Source organism: Boleophthalmus pectinirostris, unplaced genomic scaffold (assembly GCF_026225935.1).
Source record: "Boleophthalmus pectinirostris isolate CB_2022bp ecotype Guang Dong unplaced genomic scaffold, ASM2622593v1 HiC_scaffold_1572, whole genome shotgun sequence".
NCBI lineage: Eukaryota > Metazoa > Chordata > Actinopteri > Gobiiformes > Gobiidae > Boleophthalmus > Boleophthalmus pectinirostris.
Window position 1 is genome coordinate 2231 of NW_026571091.1, and position 22770 is coordinate 25000.

Genomic DNA, 22770 nt, shown 5'->3' on the forward strand with positions numbered 1-22770 from the left:
TTTGACTTTAAGTTGCCTTTAAAAAAAAGCTAATATGGTGTGAAATAGTAAGTGAGGTCAACAGTTTGAGTGGCTAGTGTCCGGCGCTGCAGGGCATGGATCATTTCCCGACTGTGGAAACTGAGTCAGACTGTGTCCTGCCCTGGCTTATGACTGGCTGAGAGGATCGCCCATCCCAGCAGCATAACTCCATCTGGGCTAAATATTTATACTGAGGGGAGACGACATCACTTATCCACAACACCAGAGAGAGGGTCGGACTCAACTGCACATTTTTGACTTTAGGAGAAACTTGTTTGTCAAACAACAGCTACAATGAGCTTTTACCTCTTTGTTTTTGCTTTGTTCCTCACTTCATGTCAGATTGGTAGGAATGTAGCAAATGGTAAGTCTATTTCTTTATGTTACATTTTCACAAAATTGCATGAATCCCACAAAGTTTAAATTTGTAGAATAATAATTGTCCTAAACTGGGTCTTTCCATGTGTTTGTAATTTGTGTTGTGAGCAGCAGGGATGTGTTGGCTGCAGCAGGGCCCGGAGCAGAGATGTGACATGGTGCTGATGAGAGGAGTGACCCGGGATGAGTGCTGCGCCGGGGGTCGTCTGGACACAGCCTGGTCCAACAGCAGCCTCCCCATGAATGAGATCAGCCTCCTGGGCTTCCTCGGTATCGTCTCCTGCAAACCCTGCAAAGGTACATGCTTTTTCCACCTCTTTTGTCTACATCTTGTCTTCTATTTTTTCTCTGTCTTTAAAGTTTACAAAAACATATGATGGGATGAGAATATATTTTTATTTAAGCTTTAATCTACTTCTTGTTTCATTACTATGTAGGAAATAGAAATACTTAATTTTGACAATGCACCCACTTTTAACAAAGTGCAGACATAGATTAAGCTGTTTCCCAAAACATTTCTTTAAGGTTCATTCAAGTTCATCTGTTTTTAAGGTTGTAGATATGTGCATGCAGACACAGTCATTGAAATGGACTGTGTTAATTATTCTTCAACAAATATTATAATTCAACAGAAGATATTAATAAACTGAATATTTTGTAATTAGTTTGTATGTATGTCAATATGTCTGTGTACTACCTGACCACCCTTAGAAGATTGGTTACATCAAAGTAATCTTTCTAAAATGTTTTGGTCACATTTTAAATAATCATGTTTTATATACTGCTTTTTTCACCCTCAAGGCACTGTATATAAGCCTTGTATTCCAGCAACACAACAAGAAAATACAATTTGCAGGCTATGGAAAAATGCTTGCCACGTGGTGTCTAGACACCCGAGTCACTTGGAATTCTGTGGGAGTAAAATGTTGGCATTTTGAATGTGTTGTTATTAACAAGTGTGTGTTGCCAGTGCAGGCACAGACACCTGCCATATTACAAAAACACTGGTTGACAGATTCAGAGGAGCAGGGCAGAACTTCTGCACTTGTACAAACAGGACCTAAGCTCCCCGTTGTATTTCGATGTACTGTATTTCAGTATGGCGATGACTGGTATCACAGAGGCTGAAGTCCTGGGAAGAGACCATTGTCCATTGTGTGATGCTGCAGGGCACTGCATAGAGTTACACTCCCCTAGAACTCAGGGATTAGGAGGTGTTACAGGAGACAGGGGCTTCCTCACCTCCAACACTTCTCACAGAGTGTTGACTTCTCTGTCTGCATGAGCCCAGCCGTGTGTATGGAGCTGTGCACATAGATCTGTTATGAAAACATGCCAGCTCACATTCCTGCAGGCGAGACACCCCTCTGTGTAACGGTCAATAAAGGGATGTGATGATTGCAAATATTGTGCAAGGAGAAATCTGTCGTTCAGTCTGGGAAAGCCCCACATCTGATGCTTGTTTTGGATAAAAAGGCCTTTTCAAGGTCTCCTGATGTCTGTAACCTGTTACATGATACAGACAATGGCACTTATGCACTTGTGAAATCTGTTTTTGTAGAGAACTGTGAGGGAGTCAAATGTGGCCCAGGGAAAGTTTGTAAAATGAAGATGGGCAGACCTCAGTGCCTGTGTGCCCCAGACTGCTCCCACCTGTCACTCAAACATGCAGTGTGCGGCAGCGATGGACGCACCTACAAGGACGAGTGTGTTCTGCTCATGGCCCGCTGTATGGGACACCCTGACCTGGAGGTCATGTACCAGGGGGACTGCAAGAGTAAGAACACTGATCCAATATGTCCAATATGTAAGGCTTTTACTGAAGAATATAAATGTAACTGCTGATATCCACAGAGTCATGCACCAAAGTGGTGTGCCCTGGGACCCACACGTGTGTGACAGACCAGACCAACAGTGCTCATTGTGTCATGTGCCGCACTGCCCCCTGCCCTATTCCCATGTCCACGGAGCAGCCCATCTGCGGCAATGACAACGTCACCTACCCCAGCGCCTGTCACCTGCGCCGGGCCACCTGCTTCATGGGGCGCTCCATAGGAGTCCGCCACTATGGACACTGCAACAGTAAGTCCACACGCTGCCACGTCTGTCATGAAAACAAGTGCACACTCACCTGCAACTGTTTCTTCTATCACAGATCCCCCGAGGAAATCTCCAAACTATAATGGCAGCGAGGAAAATGCAGTTTAGACATGTCAGAATCGTCCCGTGGGCTATGCAACAGAAATTTTAAGGAAGAACCACTTATTGCCCCGTTTTTCCACAACATGTGTAGAAAAATAACAATTAGGACCACTAAACACCAGTGGGATATTACGTGGGTAGAGGCATGAAAGCCTTCGCTTTGACACCTTAAGAAATGACTTTGAAATGTGCATATTGTACATAGGATAACAGTATACTATTTATTGGAGAGGGTTTGTATTTATCATTTTGCTACCTAAAACGTTTATATATATATATACACTGTTTTTGGGAAATCTGATATAAAACTGTATTTATTGTGCTTTGTTGACTATTGTATTATTATAGTGTTGACAACTGTGGTCACTTATGTTGCCTCTAACAACTTTGTACAACTTTTCCATTTCCACACTCATAAGCAGATCAAGACTCCCATTGATTTGTTTATGGAGGTGACCACTTAATGTGATCCTTGTGGTCTGAGTGCACCACGAGCATCCCCAGGACAAGCTGCTACAGACAGTAAATCCTGAGGCTTTGGTGTGGAGCTCAGCCTAAACAAATCTGTAGTCTCATTCGTCCCACATATGTTTGCCCTAAACACAAGCAGACCACCTGCTGATTACTAAAATGAACAGTTAGTTGTTTTTGTGGGAGACTGAAAAAGCTTGGTCCAACCCCAAATTCTTCACAATAGTTTCTCTGTTCATGTTGGTTCACCCCAGACTTGTTTTGCTGCTTTGGCTTGATTTTATTTTATTTTTTCAAGTACATTTGGCATGACAAATGGAAATAGTTTGTTAAAATTAATATTTAAGTTGTCTGTGAATGGGCTGCTGTTTGGATTAATTGAGCATACCAGATTTACTATAACTGGAGACTGGCCAATTTTGATTAGAGATTTGATTATTCTGTAAAGATACAGTCCTATATATTAAAGCAATGGATTGATGTGCCAAGCTTGTGATTCTCTTGTAAATAACAAATCAAATCTGTGTATTTCTGTGTCTACTGTAAACAAATGGGTCCTTAATTTGACATATTTTTGTATTTTTGTACTGCCTTTTTAAATTACATAAAGATTACAGTTTGCCACACAATGTCAGCCTTTCTTTAAATTGTAGTTTATCAAGTGCGCACACATTCTAAACCTTTAAGATTTTACATTGTTTTTCTGGGTTTTGTTTCATATTTGTTCATGTTAGGATTCTTGCGAAGTGTGTCACAAAGACGTAATCATGGCCTCCTCAGTCCAGATGTGATCTGATGCCAGAGCTGTGAGCAGCTCTGCTCTCAGCTCCTGTGCGCTCTACACAGTTGCGTGCAGGACTCAAACAACCCCTCACACACACCTCTTAAAGATTCTTATAAAAGACCAAGAAAATCAAACCCAGCTTGGGCATATTACTCCTGTCTCCAGGGATGCCCCTGCTCCACGCAGAGGGAGGGGCAGACAGAAAAGGGGGCATGAATATGGAACTTTTCAACTTTTTCAAACTGAGGTCGGCAACACCTCTATGCGCAACACCTCAATGTTCTTTGCAACAACATCTGGTTCAGATTTAAGGGGCTGTTTATATTCCTCTTTAGGTATATCATTATTATACTGGGAATTTAATGTTTGATAGGAACAGGGCGAATAATGATGCCACCGGTGAGATTACTACCCTTAAAAGTAAAGTGAGTTTTGGTGCACATTCTTGTAGAATGTGTCGGAGGGTCAAAGAGTTTCTGCCCTCTCAACAGTACAATAAGAAATTAAGATACTTGAACAACTCCTCTTATGTGGAGGAGCAGTGGCTCTACTCCAAGTTCTTCCAATGAGGAAATCCTCCATTCCTCTGCCCCCCTTATTCTCAAACATAAACGTTTCTCCTCTCCTAAAGCCCAAAATGTTTACCAGACTTGAGTCGTATAATAGCTGGCCGTTCCCCCACAACTGTTTGAAACCTGTGGAGCCTGGACAACAGCCCCAAACAACCCTCTCATTCACCGTTTCTCCAGTACATGGAGGAGTACGGCTGAAGGAGTTGGGTTCAAATGGTGTGAACGGAACTTTCCGCCTCTAGACAAGGCAGTATCTGCACTATTGGTCAACATAACTTGCAATATTTTGTTCACATATTTATAAACCAGCCTATAAACCAGTCTTGGCCTGTTTGCTATGCCAGTATGTTTGGTAAGCCCCTAATAAACTCCCTCACAATAAACTATCAGAGTAAAAGAATGTGCCCACCGTGTGAATGTTATCAGCCATTAGGCATATTCAGGTGTTTGTGAGGGGCGAGTGAATTGTTGAAGCATGCAAGTTTGTAAACTTGCAGACAAACAGGCTGAGTAATAATCACCACAGCCTCATTGATTTGAAGCTTTACTGCTTTAAACTATGTGTTTCCAACAAACAAATAAAAATGCCTTTAGAAATGGAATTAGTTTGTTAAAATGAATATTTAAGTTGTCTGGGAATGGCCTGGTGTTTGGACTAATTGAGCCAGATCTTACTACGACTGCAGACTGGTGTGTATATGTTAGAAAAAAAACACACACACACTTACATTCCTTTGAACTTTCTGAGATAGTGATAGTGAGACTATAGGTGTGATGTTTGGATCTGTATCTGCTCTGACTCTATAATTGTGCTCAGGATGATGAATAGACTGATGTCAGACGTGATGCACCAGTGGTACCAATGTAACCACAGAATAACTATGAGCCATTTCACAGTTATTCTAATTACACACCTCAGGAATCTGAGCCCACACTCCTCCATGTTGGCGGTGGGTTGTTATTGGTTATGGTTTAGCCAATGAGGTGTCATATCCACGCGTAGTGTGTCTATGAGTGTTTTGTTGATGGCTGTGCCTTCCTTTTTGCTCAGCTTACCTGCTGTGACCAGGAGACCATTAGGCCCATTACATCAGCACCTCTGGAGTCAGTTGTTTACTGTCTTTCCTCTGCTACAAAGGCCTGTAACGCCCACATTGACAGTTAGAGAGAGGCGTATCCTTCTCTGATATGTCAAGCATCTTTCACAACATGCTCCACATGGTATTGTTTCCGTTGTGTTTCCAGTAAGTTACACCAACGTCACAATCTCTGATGATCTTGTGATGAAGCCTGAGACCACCCACTCTAACTGCACCACTGCATTGTAAACACTGTGTCCCACGGCAGAGAATAATAAATAAGTCATCCATCACTCCATCACAATAGACCTGCTTCACACGTGGGTCCACACTTTTCATTCTTCTCAAATGCGATAGTTTACTACACTGACATTACAGTTTGAAACTATTACAGGTGTCAATTTCATTTGGCATTCTGGGTCACAAGTTGTTTGCAATCTTTTGAAATTAATGGGACCACTGTTGAATCCTACATGTACTCCTGATTTATGACTACTTGCCTATTGGGCAAAGTAAATGCAGTATTGTCTTTGTTTGTATTGAATGCCAGCAAATGTCACAAAAAACATTCGGAAGTAGTTTAATGCTAATTATCTCCACTTACCTCTGGCGGAGCGTCCACTTTCTCACAGTGACCTCAGATCCAGCCCCCTTCCTGTGGGCCGCTGTGTGGTCTGACCCATTTGGAAATCGTTCAGCACGGCCAATGGTCAGCCTGCAAAAGTGAATGAAATGAAGTTTCTTGATGGAGTATTATATGTTTCTAAAAAACAAATTAAGTTATGTTTCACAAGCTGAAGCTGAAAAAATTAGCCAGTTTAGAGTTATTCCATTCTTTTTTCCATGCTTGCCTCACAAATAGATATATGTTTTTATTAAAATCCTGTAAACATGCCATTTAAAATGATTCAAGCTGCCTGATCTTTTTAGGCAGTTTGAAAGTAGTTACTGATATTACACATTTTCATTACATCACTTTCTTGCCAGGTTTAAGCAACCCTGGAAGATCTTGGTGGCAGAACAAATGACACATACAAAGTATCCTGTCTAAACATAGTAAAAACAACGCAACTATAAATCATTACCATGACCTACTACACTGATGATAACTCTACACATATAGCATGCTTAATGCACTATTACTGGAAGAGAGTATTTGACACAGAGCAAGAACTGATGACATCATTCACTATCTTAACATCAATTGTAGCACCAAATGGTTTTACAAGTGAGAGCAAACTGTTAAATGCGATACTGACTGACTGATGTTGGATTTTTTTGAACATTTTGATTAATACTGATAATGTATCTATTTATTTATTTTAAACATTTGTACTTATTGTTTATTAATATAAAACATGTAAGTTTAAGTGTAGTATGTATACTAAAGGTATTTTTTGCAATTTCATTATTTGGTATAATAAATTTAAAAGTCCTGGGAAGTATATTATCAGCAAATATCAGAAAAGAATTTTCCACCTGTAAGCCAAAAATAGGTATTCCTACTTGTCAAGGAAATGCCATTGCAGATGTGTAGGCTATATGTAGTAGTTTTAGTGTAAGGTCCTATCTGAGAGGCTCCCTGTCCGTGTGTGACCCATGTGGCAGACTGGGCTGGGCTACAGTGGGATAGACAATGGCTCACCTCAACCAGACACAGCAAACCTCAGTGCTAATCTCAGGCCTGGGACAGATGTGTCTTCTCTGCTCCCACATGCACACAGCACACACAATAGGGCCAGCAGGTTACAGTGTCATTGTCGCCAACTCCCTCACAGGTTTTGAGAAGATATCATGAGTAATAAATGAGTAACATTTGAACAATATAAATTTAAATATGAAGATTTTTTTTTTTTTTTTAAAGTAATAAGTAGTATAGTATATGCCATCTACTGGTAAAAAAAAACAAAACAAACAAAAAAAAACCTCAAGAACAAACAAATGTAAAGATGGCAGCTATAAGAATGATTCAGGCTTGGAAAACACTGTGTTAGATTTAGGATGGAGTTACAGTATTAATTAAGTAGCCCAGTTATGGCTGAATCATTCTTTATAAACTATTATGATTTAAGTCATTGTGCTTTATTACTGTGTAGTTATTATAGGATAATGAGTTGTCTTGTTTTCCTCAATTCCAAACTGTAATCACTGCCACTATATACCACCACTGCTAAATAGTTAACCTATTTTTGAAGCAAACTGTTGCCTGACAAAAGTAACATCAATCAGCCTCACTGCTCTTATGTAACTGATCTGAAAGACCTTCTCTGCTATCTCAGGGGCGCCACTTGGACGCCACTGGGAGCTCGCCTGCATCATAAAACAGGACAATGTCTTTCTCATGCAAGAAGAAACTTACTCTTTTAGAGCAACATAAAACTGTAGACGTATCTACACCCACAGTCAGAAACTGTGATCCAAAAACAAAGTGGACCAGGATCAAGCCTCAAAGTGCACTATGTAATTTTCAGCAGGAGAGACTGCTGCCTGATTGTCTCCATGGAGATGTAATTTTTTTTGTCTGGAATGTTACACAGAAATGCATTAGACTTAGTCTACATATCAGACCACCAGGTTAAGTTTGTTTGTTTTTCTGTTTTATTTATTTATTTGTTTATTTATGTACTTATTTATTTAGTTATTTATTTATTTTTGTTTTTCCTTTGCAATAAACACACTTACATTGAACACTTATAACTGAATAACAGATAGGTAACTTTACAGTAGAAATTTACAGTAGATTTCAGAGTAAGCAATAACATCTTTACGGAAACAAGCGGTAGATGACCCTCGGCTGAAAAAATACACAGTGCACTTTTAGATCTCATTACAAATCATTCTGAACAATGATGGAGACAATGTAGGTAACATAGATTTACTACCAAGAACACAATCATAACATATGAGACCAGCCTATATGTCTGTAGATAAATAGGCTTGTGTTTCGCCATAGAACTATAAGGGTTTCGCCTACACAATAGCGCCACTGTGTGGCCGAACTGTTTAGTGCATATCCTATAAAAATTAGATAATTCAGAATATTGGTAAAATGTTGGTATTTAAACTAAATCGGATAATTTCTCATTCAATGTATACATTATAGAGTATTTGTGAATAAGAACATTACTGAATGATTAATCACATGATTGCATGCTTACTTTGTCCTTCCCGGGTGCCGTAGTCCACTCGCCGCTCTCTGGGTGATAAAGATGGCAGAAGCTCCTCCATGGCCCAGCCGGTTTTTCTGTCACAGATGCTCCGCGGAGATTAGTCCTCGACTTCCCGTGAGTTTCACTGACACCGCTGTGCTGATGAATAATTGTAGGTCTTATTGGTGTCGCCAAACAGGTTGAAATCTCTGTTGCTGAGAGGTCCCCAGATCTGTCTGCTAACAGCAGTAGCATCACACTGCAAAGCTAATGCTAGCTCTCGTAGATTGTTATCTTTACATAATGATTCAATACGCAAAAGGAATATGTTATCTAAAAGTTGTTTATAATGTATCGGTATTTACAATATGTATTATTTTGGGGGAAAAATTACATGTGTGAATACATCATAATTTATTGTAAATTACGTTAAGTAGCCCAAGTTAATTGAATCCATCATAACTGTTAGCTTTATCACTTTGAAATTCGTAACGTTAACAAAATATAAAAAGCAGAAGATTGACAAGTAATATTTCCCATTTTTAATATAAAAAATATTTAGTATTCATAGATCCTCCGTATTAGACATTGTTTTGTTTTGTAAATACGATGTACAGAAAACTACCATGTGGGATTGTTGTCAGTGACCAGAAGGATCTGTCAAACAGATAATGCAACAATGCCAGAGAAGCTCTTGGTTTTTTCTCTGTTTGAACGTTCACATTTAACAACAGAACAATAATGCTAATACACGGCTTAGTGTTTTTTTTTGTTTTTTTTGTTTTTTGTCTTTCTTAATTATCGTTATATGTACCTTTACCCTTTTTTTTTTTTTTTTTTTTTATTTATATGATTGTCTTGGGTTGGTTACCATTACAGGATTATACATGTCCAAGATGCGACTCAGGTTTTATTGAGGAGCTGCTGGAGGAGAGAAGGTCAGTAATTAAAGACAATTCAGTCTTTAGATTAAATATATTAAAAATACAGTTGTGAAATATGTTTTGCATGAGTCCCAAAAAAGTATTTTTTGTCATCATTATTATAGATAACTTTGATGAAGTTGTTTGATTGTGTATAAAATGCATGACTGTACATAAAAAATAGTATAAAGTCACACCCCATGTCTACACATAACTTCAAATATTTGTCTTTGTTTAGTGCTGACAATGGCTCCATGCCTACTATCTCCAGCGGGCCCCAGAACCAGCAGCCATTTGAGGTGTCTAACTCATTATTTACTCAAACATCATTGCCCTCCTGCTCCTTTGTACAAATGTACAAAAGTCATGTTGGGGAAATTACTTATGTTTACCACTTACAAATCATACTAACTGTTCATCTGCCACTGTGTTTGGCTTTTTTCAAATTGAGTTTTCATTCATATAAATACTTGTTTCTGCTTTGTGTCCTAATTGATCTTTACAGAATCCAGAGCAGCACTTGTTTACATTCTCTTCTGGTAATGGCCAGTTTGCCCTGGGTGTCTTTGGTAACAGTTTTGACTTGGGAGCAGGACTGGGAACTGAAGACAACCAAGATGCTGAAAATCGCAGAGAAAGGGAAACAGCAGCTCGGCACAGATATGGTGCTAGACAACAGAGACGTCGGCATGGTTCGATGCGACCACCAGGGTGGCAAGAGGATGTTCCCACACTAGAGGGGTGAGGCATTAGTAAACAATCCCTTGAGTATTACTTGTGAGAGTTCAACACAATGAAAAGTTTATATTTGGGAAGAAGTGTGTTGCTCTCACTTCAGAGATACAATGGATGCTGTGACAATTGTTTAATTATGTTATTCTTTTGTTTTGTAGAATTATCCAGCAATTAGTCAATGGAATAATTGCACCTACTGCTATGCCAAATTTAGGTGTGGGGCCATGGTAAGTGGTTGAAGTATTAGAATTGAAATATTAAGCTTGGTGTTGATTTAACCATGTGATCATTATTTTAGGGGTGTTCTTCATTCAAGTCCTATGGATTATGCCTGGGGAGCTAATGGTTTGGATGCAATAATAACACAGGTACACAGTATTAACATTTTTGATCCCATTACCATGTATTGGATTAAATATATCTGGCCAATGTATGAATTTAACAAATTTTATTTTTCCCTTTAAAGTTATTGAATCAATTTGAAAACACTGGACCACCACCAGCAGACAAAGATAAAATCAAAAGTCTTCCTACAGTTCAAATTACACAGGAGCATGTTGGTAAGTATGATTGATTATCTTAACTAGTATGATTAACATGGAAAAAGGATAGTTTACAAAAATTATATGTACTTTGCTCTTTAGCATTTTTCTTGGAGATATAAGAGCAGCAAATAATTAATATATCAAGTACCACTGATTTCTTAGACTTAGACAAACTGTATTGATCCACAAGGGAAATTATTTGGACACATTAGCTCACACGTCACAATGTAATATAAAAAATATAAGTGGTAATAATAAATTCTAAATACGTAGCAAAAAAGATGGCAAGAGACAGGTGTCCAATAAGGCATAATTATATAAATGTAAATGTACAAGTATTAACACAATCTAATGTATGTTTTGTGTCCCACAGCCTCAGGATTAGAATGTCCAGTATGTAAAGAAGATTATAGTGTGGGAGAAAATGTAAGGCAGCTCCCTTGTAATCACATGTTCCACAATGACTGCATAGTACCCTGGCTGGAACAGGTACCTATTCATATTGTCACATTTTAAATGTAATTAGTAGGGCTGGAAAAATTAGCTTTTTAACAAATTTGCTTTTTCCTACTTTTCTTTAAATTAAATGTAATTAAAACATTGATTAATTGGCAACATGATTGCTGAGTGTTTAGCATAAGCCTTAGGTGCATGCAGCAACCAGCAGCGGGACTTGACTTGGCCTCTCTGATTTTTGTTTATGTCTATGCGTTCCTAGTGCTGTTTTAAAACAGACACTCACTGCACTAAAGATGGATCTCTCAAACTTTCTTACAAACTAATTTATACTTAAGGCCTTCTTACGAACATTTTTGGCAATCACAAAACTATTTCTTACAGAAGAACATTTTCAAATAGTCAGGACCTCTCATAAGAAGAAAAGTTCTAGTGTTATAGAATATTATTACTCTGCTAATGCAACAAAAAAATTTAATTCCTCCATAATTGTAAATTATATAATTTATTAAATTATTTCATGAAAACATATTACTATGTGATCCAATAACATATTTGAGGCGTTTTATAGAGCATGTGTCTATTGGGTCTAACAGACTTTATACAGACTGCAGTGAGCCTCAGTCTGTCCCAGCCCCAGTGCTCTCTATATGGACCTCTGTTACAGCCCTGTGCCTCGGCACCGTGCTGGACTCAAGAGCCCCATAACCCCCCAGACCCCCCATGACCAGAGCGCATGCTTATGCACCCCCACCCTGGTCCCCCTTCCTTGCCATTTATTGCAGGCTCTTGATCCTGGAAAATGTGATAAATATGATAAAAACACCCACTTATTTCAATAAGTTTATGTTTTAAATCTTCCATCCCTGAGTGTGTTTATGTGAGTTTGGACATTTGTACTCGCTGCTGAAGCTGTAAACAGCTGTAGTCAGCAGATGCTCTCCACCTCACATCCTCATTCACTCCCTCCTTCACGTGTCCTTTCAAGAGTCCAAATACCAAACCCATATTGGCCATATTTGAAAGTTCAGAGTTTGTTTCTAAGCAAATACATATTAATTTTTAATGTAAATTAACTGTAAATGAGCATGGAGGGTGCTGATGAATTTGGTGCAACTGTCACTTAAGAAGGAATGGCTGCATAAGAACACTTTGTGAATCTGGCGCAGATTTCGCTCAGCATTTTCTTAAAGTGGAAATTATGAAAAAAAAAAAGTTAAATTCATAAATGAGGCCCATTGTTTTTAATGGCGTTTGTCTACACACTTGGTTCTTGGGGTTGGAGCCGCTCAGGCCAAGGCACCTAACACCACTTCCCGTTCCGCCTCATCTGAGCCTGGCTTGACCAGAACTGCTCTCCGCTAGTTCAGACGAGGCTATTATAGTTATTTAGAAGTTGAATTAATAAATAGCTAAAATAAAATTATTATAATATATATTATATCTGCATTTTTGCAATAAGCCAAAACATCATATTTCTCCTTTTTTATGTTATTTTTTATGATTGCCAATTCAGATAAACGCAGCATTTTGTTATATTCTGCACATGCCATAAACCTTGCCTCATGAAACATTAATATTTTGAGACGTTTCATTCAAGTGAAGATGGTTTTCTCCCATTCTCCCATTTCTCACCATTTGCTTGTACCTACACTCTGTGCACATAGTGATAAATACCACGTGCCCACTGATATATGCAAAAATATACATCAGTATATACACCTTTTTCACCTCAATGTTAGTAAATGAGGGCCATTAACTTTTATAATCATTTGATACTTCTGTTTTTAAATGTAAAAATCTGCTTTCTGAAAGACTTTTTGATACAGAGCACTTTAAAGGAGGAAGTTGAAAGGGCATGTAGATGCACATAATTACACAAGAGTTCATGCAGATAATGACACAGTGGTGGTGACGCTTCTCCAGGGAGATGAAGATGAAGAAGCCATGGACCTATGGTGGATCATTTTGTCCAGTGGTGTGAAATCCATTTGAAACTCAATGCAACTAAAACCCTCCTTAATTATGGCTCTTAAATAACTATTTTGCTATTTACTATTTCGCAAGTTTGCACAACTTTTATCTTCTGTATTGTAAACTTATTTTTACATTTGCTCTGTGATTTAGTAGTCTTATTTATAAAGTGTACCTTACCTTATTTTAATTTCACCTTTCTGTATGTATATACATACATGCGCACACAAGTGACACTGTGAGCACTTCCTCTGGAGAGTTGTCCGCTATAGTTTTGTGGTGCAAGCCCATGATTTACTGAAGGGACAGTTTGTGACCGTCTGCTGGTTGGATGTTGCTATGAATGATCTGATATGACTGGATTAATAGACGTTGATTAAAGTTTATTTCAACACTATATAATGGAGACCTAATTTTAAAAACTACGTAATGAATCGTAAGGTTTACCTCTTATTCACATATGCCTAATCATGTCTAAATAATAATTTGGTGTGTTATAATTGGGGTTTGTTTTTAACCACATTTAATTAATATTTGTTAGAGGAGATTACTTCCTAGCCCTAGTAATTTGGTAAATAACAACACTGAAATGCTTTCTTTGCTTTTGTCCACAGCATGATACATGCCCAGTGTGTAGGAAAAGCTTAAGTGGGCAGAATACTGCTACAAACCCTCCAGAATTATCAGGGATGAACTTTAACTCCTCCTCTTCGTCAAACTCTTCTTCATCGTCATCTTCATCATCCTCTACCCCGCAGTCCTCAAATTCAACCAGCAATGACAGCTCCACTGATAACTCTTAATAAAGTATTTTTACTCTGGCTGCATGTAGCTCAAAGACAAGTTTCTCAGAGCTGTCATCTCCAGTCTCCAGGATTTGGGTATGAACATGGCACGGTCTAATGCCAAGCACCTAAACCTGATTTGCGAGGCTGTCGCAGTAATACATGAAGTCCATGTATTTGATCCTACCCTGTTTCTCATCGTCAAGAACTGAACAGAGGAAGGGTGGATGTGAAGAATAGCAAAACTTCACTGAGGTGTGATGTCAGCAGAACAGGAAGCAAAACAATGGAGTCCAAAATTAAAAGACTTCAGCAGCAGGTGGTATTTTTTTTAATTTTTGGATTTGTATATTTTCAAATCAACAATGAATCCACAGTTAGTTATAACTAACACAAAATGAGCTGGTCTTGCAAGTAGCACATAAATATATATTTTTTAAAGTGCTCTTGTCTTTTCCCTTCTTGCCTCTTTGCTTTTTCAACCAAATGATGAAATGATAGAATGATTTTATAACCAAATTGTAACATACGGCTGGTTTGCTAGATTTTACTTACAGTAATATATCAAATTGCAGTTTCTGTCTTACTTTTATGTGGAAATTGAATGTGAACATTTTAATTTTATTTTTTTTTCTTTATTATATAAATCTATTTGCCCAGAAATTTCTTTTCCATAATAAGTGTTAAGAGGATCATACAATTTCTGAAAAATAACTTGCAGTATAATGTAAAAAAATTTCTGATATTAAATTGAATTGAGTGCCCCGGTTAATGTTTGGTCATGTGTTTTCTTACATGTGTTATAAAAATCCATTATGCATAATGCATGCATAATTTATTAAAGAATTTAAAAATAATCATTTTTTAAAACATTCTACAATTTTAAACGAGTTTCTTAAATTCTTCTTTGACAATAGCATAATTGAAAAACATCAATGAAGTCATTAGGTGTCTGCATTACGTTTCAAACCCTCAAAGCCCTGATTGTATGAAAGTCAAACCGGACACTGGTTTTCATAGTATATCAATAAACTAATAAATGTGGGTTCCTTCCATTGTTTGGCCTTTTCTGAGTGTTTCCTTCATATTGTTACTTTAATGTTCTTTTGGGTCCTAGTTCAAAGGCCTTTGGTCGTATAGAGGGATTGTTATACAGTCAAACTGAAAGACAAATAGACATTTGAGGGTCGCATAGTAAACAATGTGTACAGCTTAAGTCATGCTGATTTTGGCATTTGTAGTTTTGTAGACGATTTACTGTGTTACTACACTTTAGTCTGTGACTTTGTGCAAATTCGTTATGTGTCATATTATTTCAGATTGCACGTGATTCTCAGATATAGGCCTTATAACAGATTCATGATATAGGCTCTTTGTCTTAAAAAATTATAATAATTGTATATACGTCATCTTATGTAAACAAATAATGGCAAAATTTCTTCATCCGTGGCCACGCCTACAAAGCTGCGTCACGCGTACGTGCTGATCTAGGCTGGTGCGTGCATGAGGCGCAGCTAGAGGACAATCGCCTCCGTCCGCGGTCGAAGGAAGATCTAAGAAGCGAGGCCCAAGCTTTTTCGTTAACGTTGTTTTGTCCGCCAGTTTTTGTCGTTGATGAAATCGGCAACCATGAAGTTACTTTTGGCCGTCAGTGCCGTACTATTAGGCTTTTGGAGTGTCAGTGCCTCGACAGGTAAGAATTTTGTGTCAGCCATATTGGTTACCGAAACAGACTTCGCTCTGAGCACCCAGACCGTGATTCGGATTATTTTGAGGACAACAGAGACGTGGCCTGTTTTCAACAGTTAAAACTGCCAGTGGTGGGGTTCACCAGGTTTATTTTATACATCCTTAGAATCTGATATAAACCACACTTACCAAGCGACATGACGAAAACGCTAAACTGGCAGTATCTGTTGAAAACCCAGCAATGGCCCTAAACCGGTGCTGGCTAGCCCATAGATGGCTAGCCTAGCCACATTCTCGTGAACCAAACTCTTAACAGCGAGTACTTCAATAGATAGTGAAGGTTCTGCTATCTCCACTGTACTGGTCTGTACTTGTTGTTCTGTACTTGTTCCAGATTCTCCCTTGTGTATCTCAATAAAATGTTGGATACCCCTGTTGGCCACAGTCATGTGATCATGCACAGTAATTTGTGACATATGGTGTGGTCTCTCACTACTCGGATGTTTCGAGGGTTTCCTTGCATAACATTAAGCGCTTGGTGTAGTTTCACACTTAAAGCTGTGTGCTTCACAGTCCAGAGACAGATTTGCATAACAAGCCAAAATGGCGATTGTATTTTAACTGAAAACTGTCCATGTTTTCACATTTAGAGAGCCTAAAATAAGCCCATGCCTAAAGCGTTTGGCAATAGATTTGTTCCATCTGCTGCTTTTAAATAAACAGTACAATGAATTTCTTTAATGTATAATGTCTCTACTTTCCTGAAAGCGGCGTCGAAATGTGATCCTTCACCTGCCCATCCTGTTGGAGTAGACCGGTCACTACAATTGAAACGACCCCGACCTTTACGTCTCAGTCTCAACTATGACCAGGGACTTCTTGCATGAAAGCTGAATACTTTTATGGATTAGGCTCAACTCGCATTATATAACCAGCCACCTTTAAATTAGTCTTATCCAGATTTTGGTTCAGGTACTGTGATGTAGGTTAAAAAAGTACTGCAGTATTGTGTGTTAAATCGAGGCAGGTATGTTTACTTTGTAGATGGTGAAAAACGGCCTACTACAGTGTTGCTCAAAATGTGATAAGTGCACCAATAGAGAACTCCTTCAAAAGGTATTTCGACAGATTTTCATTATATGGGTTTGCCTAATTTAGTTAGTTTTATCCACTTTTTCATCATCCTTTGGATAATTTCTTGTTTACATCTACAGTGGAAATTATTTTTGGAGCTGATTTCGCTCTCTGGTGGTTTCTGAAAAGCCAAATCTCTTGTTTGGTTTCAAAAGTGAAAAAAACACACACACAATGTTTGTGATATATATTTAAGTCACCTTCATTCAATAAAAATATATGTGCAGTGGCTTTCATTTGCTGAAAGCATTTAAAGACTGTGAGTGATAAAATAGTCAAGGGGCTAAAGTGGCTATAGAAAGGCTCCGGTCAGACTGAAAGTGCATTTGATGCGCACTTACAGAAGTGCACCTACTAAAGAGGTATAATCATGCCAGTGAAATGGTAAAGGACTTCTGTAATGTCCAATTTATGTAAGTGGTAATTTAGACAACAGCTGGTTGACCTGACCTCTTTTGCTGAACCTGTGGTTTGACAGTGAAGACACTATAGTGTTTTTACACAACAGGGCTGCAAATCACAGGCTCCCTCACAATTCAGTAGGCTACATGGCTCACTATACGCTATTATCACAATATACAAGTGATAACCAATATATTGCACGTGATACTGTATGGTATTGTTTTTAATAAAGAGCCAAATACATTTTAGTGACAATGTTTCTTTGTTAAACCACAAAGTTAATATGAAATAAATCAGTTTTAATCATTAAAACTGAATATGTTGAGTGTATTGAATAAACAAATTTCTTTCCACTAAAAAGCAACAAAATTGTAGCAATGTCACAAAGTAAAATGCTAAAAGATAACAAAATACATGATATATCGTTACAGCAGCCCACAATATCACCAAATTTAGGATCACTATATTTCAATATTTTTGTACACCCTTGTTACGCAAGCATTGTTTCATCAGCTTTTCCACTCCCGTATTTCAACATGCTATGATGCTATGGTGTTGAACTGCCCAGATCTGCTTTTTTTTCCATTATAGAATTATTGCAATAGCGTGAATTGATATGATAACACAGTACCCTGAAGATTGTGATCTGTGAATGAACAAACTTTGCCAAATCTTTTGTGTGCCTTACGCACACAAATTGTGCATTTGCTCTATAGAAGATTAGTAATAAAATATTTACCAAAGGTGCTAAGGAATTCACTGTGCTGAGTGGTAACGGCAGTGAACGGTTTATTAGAGTGGGGCCAGGCGAGCTGACTATATTTAATATTGAACTTTCAAACAGCATGTGGAATGAAGGTGACCTTTGACTGTGGCATTGACTGAACCTTTAGCCTAAAAACCACTAGCAAAACCTGACAACATTTCAGTTGTTTCTATAGAGCAGTACAAAGTACTGTTTGCCAACACCATAAATGTTGTCAGTGCCCAAATGACAACGTGATTCTCTATGAAAAAAATCTCAGATTTAGTTTTATTGCTTGTTGACCCAGCTCCCAGTATGTCTTTAGCTCATAGTGCGAGTCTGTTATTTTTCTATAGGGCGCACCCTGTAGCAGAAGCTCCACCTGCACCCCCCCCGAGCAGTGAAACCAAAGTCCAAGGAAACATGGGTTTACAAAAGTCTCGTCTTGCTTTGATCCTTTCGTGTGTACATTCTCAAAAGCTTGCTTTGATCATTAAGACACATTTCAAATGTTTTAGCATGCTTAATTTTAATGTTTATTTTTACTTGTACCATTTACATCCCTTTGCCTTTGTACTTTTAATTTCTGCTCATTTGTGATTTATTAATGTTTTCTTTCTCTTTTTCCATTTGCTTCCATTCTCCTGTCTTTTATCATGATTCACCACCATTAAAATCATCAACTCATCATTCAATTTCATTTGGCTCGTCTGTAAATCTCACCTAAAGCCGGATTCATTAAGTCACCCCTGTCTCAGCTCAGATTCACTGAGGCAGACGTAGAGTTGCACTGTGAGGTGGTAGGTGAGCCCATCCCAGAGGTACAGTGGTGGTTTATAGAGGGGGAGGAGCACAACGAGACTTACACCCAACTGTATGACGGGGCATGGGAGGAGCGCGTACACATTAATGCCACATACATAACCCACGCCACTAGCACCCTTCACCTCACAAGCCTCACCCTGAATGACTCGGGGACGTACGAGTGTCGCGCATCCAACGACCCGGACCGCAATGATCTGCAGAAGAAGCCCAGAATCAAGTGGATCCGCTCACAGGCTAACGTTATTGTCTTTCAAAGTGAGTGGCAGTGGGTGCGCCAGGGCTAACTGGAAAACACCAGTTGCCCTGTCTGTCCTGCTCTCCACTGTCCCATAAAGTCCACCATGAAGCTGCCCTCTTACCCTCAGAGCTCCTGTAGTGAATTGGCAGCCTGGTAAAAAGTGTGCTCAGGCTGTTCCCCTGTTTCCCGTCTTACCCAACTAATCCCAAATTAGATGCCTTTATCTGGAAATAGCCAACTAGGTTTTGTCAAGGTAATACTGGCCACAGGTTTGGAAATTGGCTCAAAGCTGACAAAGGTGAACAGTATTTTGGTGAGAAAAGGATTCAGGTTGCTCTCCTGTTTGCCGGTGTTTGTAGAGCTGTCTAGTACACAAAATGACGGCACGGAAGATTGCATCTTGCAGGAATTCTCGTAAATCCATGTGGTGCCTCCCTGTCTTGTGGGCCAGTGTTATGTTGAGAAATGTTTCCAGTTTGACTAGTGCTCAAAACAAAAGAAGTCTGGTTAGGACTTCTGCATGTCTTCATTGTATTCTTCCCTAGCTTGGTCCATTTAAAAACTCCCTCTACAACTCCTTTCCATCCCTGCAGATCTCCCAGAAGAACACCCTGTTAATGCCTGCTGTTCTGTGCGATAACTTGCTGTTTTTTGTGTTTGTTTTTTTTTTCCCCTCAAAGGGCCAAACATCATAGCCAGCCCCATTGAGGTGGTGAACAAGACCTCCGCTGTGCTGACCTGTAACCTGACCGGTGCAGCCAAGCCCATCAAAGGCTCCTACTGGACTCTGGATGGGAAAGTTATTGAAGACTCCAAATCCGACAGCAGCAGCCCATATACAAGTCTCCAGTAAGTAGCACATTCACACCTATATCATTTCTGCTTCAATTAATTTTAATAATTTTTTGGAGGAATTGAGTTGTTATTTGCTAATAGTGTACAGTATAATAATAATGTATTATTATATATTATTATATATTGTTATTGTGATGGTAGAATACAGCACAAGTTATGCAATTTTATGACAAGATGCATTTGTTAGAATCTAGCTGGAAATATCTATTTATAGATCATGGCATCCCAAGCAGGCCTTTGCTCAGCCTCTTTCATGCTAACTTATATTGTATCCGTCCCTGTTGGTCACGGCAGTATTGCACCCTCGTTGTCTTCTGGTCTCGAGTTATCTTCTGTTGGCGAGCGCCCTTTTATCCCCCTGCATAGCTCCATTAGCTGTGGAGCTGTGAGCTTGATTAGCGGGAGCTGGAGCGTGTAGACGTGCAGCTTTGCTGGTAGTCCTGGCAGCGGGATAAGCGCCGCCGGCACACTGCTCACATGGACTGACCTTAATTCCCCATTAGAGCTGCACTGTACAATGCACCAAACAAAAACAGGATTGTGATTATGTGGGGAAGCTCCAAAACATGAATTGGCTGCTTATTTCCAGTTTATTGTGGACTGGATCTTTCATTTATTCATTTTATCATCAGATAAAAAAAAGTGATTATTGATTATCTTGCTCCTGTAGACTTGATCAGATACATACTGAATAATATGCAACTTTGCTATTAACTTTTTTTTTAGAAAATTTGTTGTCCAAATTTGAACCACTAAGTTGTCTTTTATTTAGTTTGGAGAAGATCACACACCACAAAGGAGGGAAGTATGAGTGCGTCTTTGACATGGAACAGCCTGTTCAGAAGACCATTGAAGTCAAAAGTAAGTTTATTTTGCCATCGTTCAGTCGTAAGAACTAAGTCATTGTTTGCCAACACAATAGCAGGTGAAAGATGACTCTGGAGCTGCTTTTCCTGTAACTATTGCCGGATACAATTCCTTGTAGCGATATGGTGAACACAATTAGGCATGCACATTGAATAGTGACTTGTTTCATCTGTATGTGGTAATGGTAAAACATGAATCATAACACATCTATTGTACATTTTAGCTGAGCCACACGTCTCTGCGTATAAGCACTCAGAGCACGGTAATGAGAACGACAAAGCTGTGCTGACCTGTGTGAGCCACAGCTACCCTCTGCCCACCACCTGGACTTGGTTCAAAGAGCAGGACGAAGCCCAAGAGGTATACTTTTTTATTATTGAGAGGGCCCTTCTTTTAGTGATGCCGGTTTGTCCTAGTTACAGCTTCACTAATGTTGACTCAGTCATTTTTCTTATAAAATAGAAATGCACCTAAGATAGAGTTTTGTTAATTTGTAAATGTTTAAATTATACCCATTGCCTAGAATATTCTTTTCCCCACTTGTCCAAATCCTAATAGAGGTGGTGTTCTGAATGTTCTGTGTGTATCTCCAGCCTATTGTTAATGGCACCTCTGACAAATATGAGATCAAAAGCAGTCCTGAGAAGACCCTGCTGACCATCAACAACCTGAACATGGAGACAGATGTGGGCGACTACATCTGCTCTGGCTCCAATGACTTGGGCGACAGTCAGGACCGCATCCACCTGCGTGTGCGCAGCCGTCTGGCCGCACTCTGGCCCTTCCTTGGCATCGTGGCTGAGGTCATCATCCTGGTCACAATCATTTTCATCTACGAGAAGAAGAGAAAGCCCGATGAGATCAATGACGGTACATATCCTCACAGCCACTGACCATTTTTGTGTAATAATGGGAGCTATGGTAGGAACTGTAACCACTGTGCTACCCATATATATGACATTAGTTAAAAATACAATTAAGGCCTGACTGATATCGGTTGACAACAGTATCGGCTGATATGGGGACCTGGAAATATATCAGCAATTGGCCAAAATCTTGCCAATATGGGCCGATATTTCATGTGGGCATGTTATACCTCATTATAAAGCTTAGACTCTGTCATGTTCATTTAATCACATTTACAGACTAATAAATGTCCTAATATGTGGCTCTGCATCAGTATTTATCTGCAGAGTCATTTGTCTTTGTGTGTGGCCGTACTGTCCCTGAACACACCCCCAGAGTCACGTCACTCACGTGCACTTGTTTACACCCACAGCCATAGATCCATGTGCGCAACACTTAAATAATATTTTTACGGACAATCGGTTTGAGTCAGGATTAAAAGGACATTTATTAGTGCAGACTTGTGATGTGAGCAGTGGGTGTAGGAAATATGTCGATCTTGAAGCTAATTTTGGTTATTTCTCATTGGTTAGCGATTGGCTGCTGTAGCTCCCACACAAACAGGCTGTTTTCTCTTCTAATGGCCTATTGTAAAGTGACTCTATTGGACATATACATGTTTCTGGATCTGCATGGATGTAAATGAGCTGTAAATAGAGGTGTGAATGATGACATTTACGCATATAATTAATTACTGCGGCACACACGCATTTACGGCTAAAGGCTAATGGCGATGGTTTACATTCTTTACTAGCCAGTAGAGATAGATCAGTCGCGAACGAAACGGCTCTTAGAAGCAAATGACAGGAGACGTGTTTTTTCTTTCTTTCACCTCGTCTTTCTCACTTTTTTCTCTTCACGCCGCATGCAGACCCATAGGTTGACAGCGGGCAGCAGCTGAAAACGAAACTTTCAGAAATATGCATGTGCATAGGATAGAAAAAAAATGCCTGTTTGGCTGTAGTTCAGATTAAAATAAATAAACCAGGACTAATCTTGGGCTCAAGAGAGGGAGAGAGATGGAGACAGAGTCCC

At 39.1% G+C, this 22770-nt stretch overlaps 3 protein-coding genes across 3 annotated transcripts; all 3 read left to right on the top strand.

Moving 5' to 3' along the window:
- Positions 1 to 248: 248 nt before the first annotated feature.
- fstl3 (follistatin-like 3 (secreted glycoprotein)) lies at positions 249 to 2923 on the top strand. Its single transcript, XM_020940039.2, has 5 exons — positions 249 to 385; positions 511 to 696; positions 1961 to 2176; positions 2254 to 2481; positions 2555 to 2923. The coding sequence occupies exons 1-5, from the start codon at positions 316 to 318 to the stop codon at positions 2605 to 2607; spliced, it is 753 nt and encodes a 250-aa protein (XP_020795698.1). The 5' UTR covers positions 249 to 315; the 3' UTR covers positions 2608 to 2923.
- Positions 2924 to 8665: 5742 nt separating this feature from the next.
- LOC110174064 (E3 ubiquitin-protein ligase RNF126-like) lies at positions 8666 to 14846 on the top strand. Its single transcript, XM_020940108.2, has 9 exons — positions 8666 to 8791; positions 9536 to 9594; positions 9818 to 9878; positions 10085 to 10320; positions 10473 to 10541; positions 10613 to 10682; positions 10781 to 10874; positions 11233 to 11348; positions 13904 to 14846. The coding sequence occupies exons 1-9, from the start codon at positions 8717 to 8719 to the stop codon at positions 14090 to 14092; spliced, it is 969 nt and encodes a 322-aa protein (XP_020795767.1). The 5' UTR covers positions 8666 to 8716; the 3' UTR covers positions 14093 to 14846.
- Positions 14847 to 15562: 716 nt separating this feature from the next.
- bsg (basigin) lies at positions 15563 to 22190 on the top strand. Its single transcript, XM_055151322.1, has 5 exons — positions 15563 to 15767; positions 19788 to 19956; positions 20735 to 20823; positions 21053 to 21189; positions 21423 to 22190. Exons 1-5 carry the CDS (start codon positions 15689 to 15691, stop codon positions 21720 to 21722), a joined length of 774 nt encoding a protein of 257 aa, XP_055007297.1. The 5' UTR covers positions 15563 to 15688; the 3' UTR covers positions 21723 to 22190.
- Positions 22191 to 22770: the final 580 nt, after the last annotated feature.